Source organism: Asparagus officinalis, unplaced genomic scaffold (genome assembly GCF_001876935.1).
Source record: "Asparagus officinalis unplaced genomic scaffold, Aspof.V1 AsparagusV1_Un1707, whole genome shotgun sequence".
NCBI lineage: Eukaryota > Viridiplantae > Streptophyta > Magnoliopsida > Asparagales > Asparagaceae > Asparagus > Asparagus officinalis.
This window is the reverse complement of record NW_017973966.1, coordinates 1-8,422: the sequence shown is the minus strand read 5'-3', so window position 1 is coordinate 8,422 and position 8,422 is coordinate 1. Positions and strand designations below refer to the sequence as shown.

The 8,422-nt window shown below is 38.4% G+C and overlaps 1 protein-coding gene across 2 annotated transcripts; it reads right to left on the bottom strand.

The window, feature by feature from the left end:
* Nucleotides 1–1,459: 1,459 nt before the first annotated feature.
* On the bottom strand, nucleotides 1,460–5,605 carry LOC109828477 (S-locus-specific glycoprotein S13-like). 2 transcript variants are annotated; one of them, XM_020395461.1, is made up of 3 exons: nucleotides 4,032–5,596; nucleotides 3,228–3,347; nucleotides 1,460–1,769 (listed from the first exon to the last, which is right to left on the bottom strand). In XM_020395461.1, the coding sequence occupies exons 1-3, from the start codon at nucleotides 5,296–5,298 to the stop codon at nucleotides 1,594–1,596; spliced, it is 1,563 nt and encodes a 520-aa protein (XP_020251050.1). In that variant the 5' UTR covers nucleotides 5,299–5,596; the 3' UTR covers nucleotides 1,460–1,593. The 2 variants fall into 2 exon arrangements, with proteins under 2 accessions (XP_020251050.1, XP_020251051.1); XM_020395462.1 differs by having other exon boundaries at nucleotides 1,617–1,769; nucleotides 3,228–3,411; nucleotides 4,032–5,605.
* Between the last annotated feature and the right edge of the window lie 2,817 nt (nucleotides 5,606–8,422).

Genomic DNA, 8,422 nt, shown 5'->3' with positions numbered 1-8,422 from the left:
CTGGAGGCGGTGGCGGAGCCGGTGGCGTGGCGTGGTCGTCGGAGCTATCGAGCGCACAGATCTGTCGTGGCAGATGTCGAGTTGGCCGACGAAGGGGAGGAGGGTGGCCGGAGCACGGGGCGGCGAACAAGGAGGGCTGGTCGGATTCGAGCTCGGTGCAGGCGGCGCTCGGGGGGTACTGCAGCGGCAGTTGAAGGCGATGGACAGGGGGTCGGCTCGAGGGGGTTGACGGGGCGGCGCTGGCCAAGGGAGGAGGCGGCAGAGGCGCAGGCGGCGAACGGAGGTGGCGGAGGACGTCGGGTTCGAGCTCGGGTGCAGGCGGCGGCGGTGGTCTTAGAGGCGAGGGCTGGGCGTGATCGGAGGCGGGGAGTGGTGAGGTTGGTGGCGGCGTGCTCGGGTCACAGGCGGTGAAGGACGGCGGTTCTCCGGCGACGCGAACAGGGCGGTGATGAGGGAGGAGATGGGGGCGATTGTTGTGGGTTTCTGGAATTGAGAGAGAACGAGAGGAAAGAAGAAATAGAAGGAGAGAGGGTGATTGGAGAGAGAAAAAGGAAGGTACAGGAGAGAGAGAAATTTACGGGAGAGAAATTTACGGAAATAAAAAAGAAAGAGTTTAAAAACTGATTAGAAATTGATTTGGGAGGGATTAGGAAATAATTCAAATGGAAGAAAAAAAAGAGAGGGAAAAATTCGAAAATATCATATAATATTCTGAATTATATTAATAATTAATAATCAACCAAAAAATCTTTTTATTAATATTTATATACTACTATACTTTACTCAAGTTTACATCAATAATAACAAGGTCATTAATAATATTAATCACCAAATGATTATATATAAAAATCACTAAATCGTAAATTAATATTTAGCAGAATTAAAAGTACAATACTATATATTTTATTATTTATTATTTTAAAAACTCAAAAAATTCCAGAAATTAGGAAAAGTATTAGTAAAATATAATATAATATTTTAAATACTAGAAAAATTTATTTAAATACGTATCTAAATTTACGGTTGTTACATCCTACCCCCCTTAAAACAAATTCCGTCCTCGGAATTAAAATAAGAAAGGATCCAAGGACAGAGATAAGGAACGAGAGCGGAGTCAAGAAGTGACGAGACAAGAAACAATGGAAAGTTCCGGAGTCAAAAGTGATTAGGTAGGGATGAAACGAAATCTACCAAGAAAATAGGATAAGGCTCTAGAATAGTCTCACGGATGAAATATGATATGTATCTAAATTATCCATTATATTCTCACTAGTGGGAATTCGGGACCGTGACCTGCATGCCCGCTTCCCAAAATACACGGGAACCGGAACGTGAACAAGCCCGCGACGTATTAGACTGGGAAGAGATAAGTGCTAGACCCCGTCTTCTCAATCTAATACGCTAAGCGTCTGGAAATAAAACAATAACAATACACTTATACAGTTCCATTGTGCTTTAAAAAAGTTAAAACAACGTTACTCTAAAAATTAAGTTAAACAGGGATGCTAAAATTTCATTATTCATAATCTTTTATAAGTATCTTTTCAGGGGTTTCTGATCAAAGTTATGTGGGGCAATGGTTAACGTGTACAATCAAAAAAAGATGTTTACCTTGTACACTGGTCCAAAACCACCCTCTCCAAGTTTATTTTCATCTGAGAAGTAGTCTATAGAAGCAGCAATGGTAGCAAAATCAAATATAGGAAGATCCAGATCTCCTGGTTCATGATTTGACTTTTCATTGAAGGAAGTCATTGCACCTAATAGAACTGGAAAAAAAAAGAAAAAAAAGACTTGAGATATAAATCCCTATCAAATATTATTTTTTGGATATCAGTCCTTACAACTCAGTGTTTGGATATGAGTCCTTGAACAATATGAGTAATACTTCTAAAGATTCCCCCTACTCAGTTATCATCCAAATCTAAGAAAACATACTATCAAAGGATAACATAGAAAGAGAACCAACAAATTTATTTTCATTTAAACTAATAAGACTTTGAAATTTGATGTAGGATCCTTGACGGACAATTTCATGGAGGATTAGGAGAATTACGAGCTACACGTATTATTGACTTCCGCAAAGAAACAATCATATTTTTTAATCCGGAAGACAAATTCTGACATATTATATATGTAAATCGCCTATCTCGATGAGACGGAGCTAACCATATTGTCAGATTTTTAATTTATCATCAGTAATACCTAGTTTTGGCTGAAATTTAAAAATAATCAGGCTTTAGTTTATTTAGTAATAAAGTTGGAGTCTATTTAGATTAGAAAATAAATTCAATTTTAGAGTCAAATTAGATTAGGAAACAAATTCAAGTTTGATTCATGATTTGTTTCCTTTATTATAGGGAGTCTTTTTAGAATAAAATTTGTTACTTTTTATTTTTTTGTAATTCTAGTCTTACTATAAGTCTTATTTGTTTTTCTATTTAAGAAGAGGCATGTAACCCCAAAGGAAAAATAACTTGTTTTATCAATAAAATTTCTCTTTCAATATTTTATTCGTGGATTCGGAGATTGTTCTTTGTGGATTCAAAGAACGTCCCCTTGGTGGATTCCGAGGTTTTACTTCCGTGCTGCGTCAAAATTGGTCTTAAAACCATGAGAAAAGTCATAGCAAGTCTTAGTTTCCCTCCTCTTTCTTGAAAGAGTGAATAAATCACTAGTTATTTTTCAAAATAAGGTTATTGAGAGGTATATTAATCATTGTATACATAATGGTATCATCTTACATTTCTTTACATACTTTTCATTCCAGACTTTTCCTTTTTAAGTAAATTTGTAGAAAAACTCTATTTTTGTACGACCTTCAATATACTGCTACACAGATGACATATGCTCGTGTCCTTGGTCACCCCTCAAAGATGAAATGTAGACAAAAAAGGACAGGCAAAAAGGGAAAAAATTATGAATTTTAAGAGAAATAATAAACAGGTCCATAATTGGATATGAGTGAAGGACATGAAATTTAAGAGCTTAGAGTTTATTAACAACTCAAGTTAAGACTAAATTGAGATTAGGATATATTCATATTAAGAGACAAGACTCATTTCCTATGAACCTCACATTGTTAAGGACTTGTATCCAAAAATGAACTTATAAAAAAACTAATCAATATCCTAAAAACAAAGAAAATATCAAATTATATTTGTGTTTCAATCAATGTATTTTATATAATATAATCGAATCACAAGAATGTAGCCAATTTAATTCACCTCTTCGTTTTTTCTTCCTTCTCCAAAGGAAACAACCAACACAAGTTAGTAGCAATGCTGCAGCAACAAGGCTCACCGCGACCGCAACTATTGTGCTCTGAGTTTTGCCAGATGACACATCTGAAACACGTCCACATCATCATCACCTTGTGAACATATATCTTCAAAGTTCTTTCGTTAAAGACTACAATATGAGTTATGATTGATCAACATACCAAACAATCTGGATGCCTATGCTTTGTTCTATAGCAAATAAAAAAACATGCGAGATATTGTGATGATGTGTACATGGGTGTGGATGAAGAAAATTTGGTCCATGTTCATTGTTTGATTGATCAATGTTGATATATGAGAGGACATGATAAAGAGATTATTGTATAGTTAAACCTTGTGCTAGAAGTTGGTTCTGTTAGGTAATTAAAAGCAAGGGGTCAAACTGACCAACTATTTTTAGGTAATTAAAAAGACATGGCGGAAGCTTCAGGTTCAAAAAAAGAACAATGAAGATGGGTCATAGAAGGTAGGCAACTTTGAAAAGTAATCCAAATTGAAAGCAACCTATAACAACTATCCTAGCTGAATGTGGTCTTGTTTTTGACCTACCAATGTGAAGGGAAATTCACCTAGACAACTACAGTTCAAACTCCTCAATAATATTTTATGTGTGGCTAGATATGGACTGGGCAGACTAAGTCATTAATGCAACTTCTACATAATTATTGAACAGACATACAGATATCAGTCATCCAACTTTACAGTTCATAAAATTAAAACTAGAAACTGAATTAGAAAAAAACTACGTACCAAGATCAGCAGCAGCCAGCCGTACATACAAATCCTGTCCTGACCCAACAAAGTTCCTTATATCAAACAGATTACCGATCCAAATAATGCACCCGCTCCCTCCCCCGCTCACGTTGGCGCTCGCATACGCCGTACACGAGCAATTCCCCAAACACAAGCGCCTACACTGATCCAAATTCAAATTCATGTCCACAGTACAGTTATCGGATTGTGGCAGCTTCACATTGCTCACCGTTACAAATCCGTCCGTCCCGTTCTTGCAATCCAACGGCGTCCTTCTCTTGCACCCATCATGCCCGTCCCTCAAATTCCAATTTGAAGGATTCTTGGGATCAAAACCCTGTAAACAACTGCATAATGGCGAATCATTCGCATCACATAGCCCGTAAGGACCGCATTGCCCTATATCATCGCACAAATCCTTCGGCGCATTCCAGAAAAAGTTCCATTGATTAGCGTCCGGTAACCACAGCGCGCGCTGAGCAAAACCTGTTGAGTTAACTAGCAGCCTTGATATATATGACCGATTAATAACACTGTAAAAGTACACAACTTCTGAAGCGTTATTCACGAAATTGAACTGAAAGCCTCTGTAAGTGCTCATATCCGGTATCCCACTTAAGTGTGTACCATCCCAAGCGCCGCTTCGCCAAATTGGGGTGGAATCTCGACAGAAATAGATATCAGGATCGCCTCTGATGTCCATGAAACCATGGTAAGGTCCCGGCGAGGGATCATTTTCGCTAGCCCATGCTACAAGTGTGCGATTGATCCCAGTGGTCAGGTCGACGCCCAGTTTCATACCGGGGATCAATGTGTCGGTCAAGTAGTTGAACCCTTGCCATCCGTAATTGCCACTGGTGTCTCCGTCCTGCATTACAACGAGATTTCCATTCTCAAGAAGCTGCGCTATCGGACTGGTTAACTCCACCGTCGAGTTTGGACTGGTCCAGACGACTGTCGAGTTCTGACTCGTGATTGTGAGCCTGCCGTCCTTGGTTACTGACAAGACTCCGGTCGAGTTGACGAGGGGGCTTGCACGGTTGGCGACCCAGAGTATGGTGTGGTCGGATATCTGGTTGTACCATAGACCGATATATCGGTTGTCTGAATTTGGCGGATTGAAGAAGCCCAAAGCGAAGGTTCCGGTGGCCGAGACTAGGGTTTCGTTGTCGGCGAGGGGATTGCTCGGGGTTATGGTGTCTCTGGCAGTGGAGAAGGATAAGAGGAGGAGGAGAAGGAAGAGGAGGAGCACAATTGGCTCCATTTATTTTTTTCCCCCCTTCTGGTTTCCCTTCAAACAAGCTTAGCTAGTAACAAACTTTTGTCTTAAAACATATAATGTTGCTGGCACTTTAGGATGTGCTGTTGCACGAGGACAAACTGGGCCATTCACTGAGAGAGCATGTAACGCATGGGGTCGGTAGCGACCCACAAGAGTCATAAATGATAATGATTATTCCATCAAGTATTGGGATTGTTTTTTCAAAGTAGAAGATTCGGTGGTTGGGATATGAAGGAAAAAATGGACAAAGACGTGTGCAACTTTTCCCAGTTTTTTCAAAGACTGAAAATGGTGCCTAAAAATAGTTGCACATATGGAATTAAAAACAGTCAATTTTGATCAATTGTTTTGTCAAAGTTCTATATATGTCATATTTAAAGAATTTTATAATCTTACCGAAAGACTAATAGATAAGAGGGATGATGAGGAGCCATTGGACATATCCTGCTTTTTCCTTTTCTTCTAGAGCGAAAAAAAAAGTCTGAAGTAAATGGTTAAAATGTCCAATAAGCGAGAGCACTCCAAGTTGATAATTACGTCAAGGAGTACTCCACCAGATAAAAGCTGCGATTAAACTAATGAAGGGGTTACATGAGACCCAGACTGTTTCTTGGTGAGATCTCAGACTTTTCCCCACTTTCCCCCATTCTTTTTAATATTATTACTGACGAAGAACTGAATTTTCAGATATACGTCTGAACTAGTTTGTTACGTAGTTAGTTTAGGTTAATTTATCCTGTTTCTAGACTTTATTGTTGAGTACAAGTCAAGCCATTAAAAATTTGTTTAATCACATCGTCTGCAAGTTTATCTCTAACCATTAGAGTTTTATATTAATTCTAACAATGCCCTACAAGTGGATTAGAAAATCCGCTTAAAATTCGTGGTTGATGGGATTTGAACTTGGTTTGTTCTGATACCGTCTAAAATTTAGTCCCTCTAACCATTACACCAAAACTCCAAAGTTAAAGTGAGGGTTGAGTATTATAGTTTTATATTCATTTTAACAAACTTTAGTATGAAACCATACTCATAACCATGTCCAGCCTGTTTTCTGGAATGTCCAACACTAATTTGTCCAATTTAGATAACAAATTGAAATTTGATTTAGCACTTCTTGTATTTCTCTTTTGAGGGGAAAAGTTCACTTTATGCACCTTTCCTGATTCAGGCCTGGGTTTTCTTCTTTGTTAATTCTTCAAAATAAAAATTCATACCTCGGCACTGCACAAATCAAGGACTGCTTTGCAAAAAGTTGTCCTCAAAAAAAGGATTGTTCATTGGAAAATGAAAAGTATTTAGTGAAAAAGCAATACGCAAAGCATTGATCTACTTTGTTTTGTCGTGCAGTTGGGGATAACTGGGGCTCATTATGGATGACTTTTTTTACAAGTAATTAAATATATGAATATTCGGGTGAATAGTAATCCCGATGAACAGTAATTTTTTTATTTTTTTATTTTTTTTAACTAATTAACTTAACAGCAAGAATATTTCTTAATCTTCTAGATTGCTGTCAAAACAGGGATATAAAATTATAAAAACTAATTAAAGAGTTAGAAAATTCAGGCTTGATCGGGAGCAGTCGTGATATCACTGCCCTAGAAAATTAAGGACCCGTCTATCGCCCTGGCGCAATTTGTCCTCTCTCCCCTAATCTGCACTCGGGCGTGAGTCACAAAGCTTATGCTCAGACGAAAACGGTTGCCCAGCAAATAGAAATATAAATATGTAGCCGAAATTTCTTGGAGGTATGAGAGTAGAGAAGAGAAGAGAGTTTAGAAGTTTTCCTCTTCGTTGGTGTGATTCTGAATGAGCTCCAAGCCTGGTTTTATAGGTGATGAGAGGTGTAACCCCCGCTGAATCCAAGGGACCGTTACGCACAAGTTTTGCTTCCGTTACCCGCATGCAGCCGTTACAGAACGTGTAAAACGTGCAAAAATAAAAGCTTGAGAAGCAAAAAGGTGTGGCAGTGTTGATTACCCCGAGTAGTGACAAGACTTTTTTTGTCTACACAGATGCATAGTTGTCAGGACTAGGAGGCGTTTTGATGCAGACTCAAAAAATGGTTGCTTATATCTCATGGCAGTTGAGGCCTCCAGCACAAAAGTGTCACGCCCCACTTCCTAAAATACCCAGGAATCGGAACGTGAACAAGCCCTCGACGTATTAGATTGAGAAGAAATATACACTATTATTTTTTTTTTCTTCTCAATCCAATACGCTAAGCGTCTAGAAATAAATACAACGTGAAGTCACAGGTCCCCGATCACACATAGCAAGAATATAAAGACAACCCAGAATAAAAATAGACATATCATCAATGGTAAATCATCCCAGACATAAAAATATGGGTCAAACACGCCCTTATTACAAAAACGGTTCAACTAGGAAATAAGAAATACATAGTCCATAATAAAAGGAAATAAAATAACTAAATCTATCATCAAACTAAAGAAAAGTACGGTAAAAGAGTTTTAATATCCAACTACTACTAAAGAAAAGTACGGTAAAAAGGTTTTAATGTTCATCAGCTACTACAGAGGAAAACTACTGAGCTTCAGCTTATTCTTCTACTCCACCTGCAAGGCACTCCTACTGAGAATCCTCTGGCTCCTGCACTATCCCGAACTGAGGCTGCTCATCTCCTAAATCTGACGTACATCCAGAAAATAGGAGTACGTCAGCGTGTGGAACACACGGCAAGATCCCCCAAGGCAGAAACAAATACAACAACGATAATGATAATATATGCGTGGTCAATGTGATAACAGAAATAAAAATAGAACATGTGATGATAGTAATAACAATAGAGGCGTGCAACTGGAATACTAATAATCAGACGAATCCAAAAAAAGCAACAAGATCATACAATAGATAGAATTAATATTTAAAAATCTACAACAAGAGACGTAGTACGTCGAGCGAAATAATCCAAACAAGGAAACCCTCATGTATATACCATATGTCTCAAATTGTAGATAATTAAATATTAACCCTAATCTGTGTATGGAAAGAACACAACTAGCCATCCTACCACAACTCACTAGTTCACATCTCACTAGAGTCAAGGTTCATATTCTCGGATAATCGATTGTTCACCAAA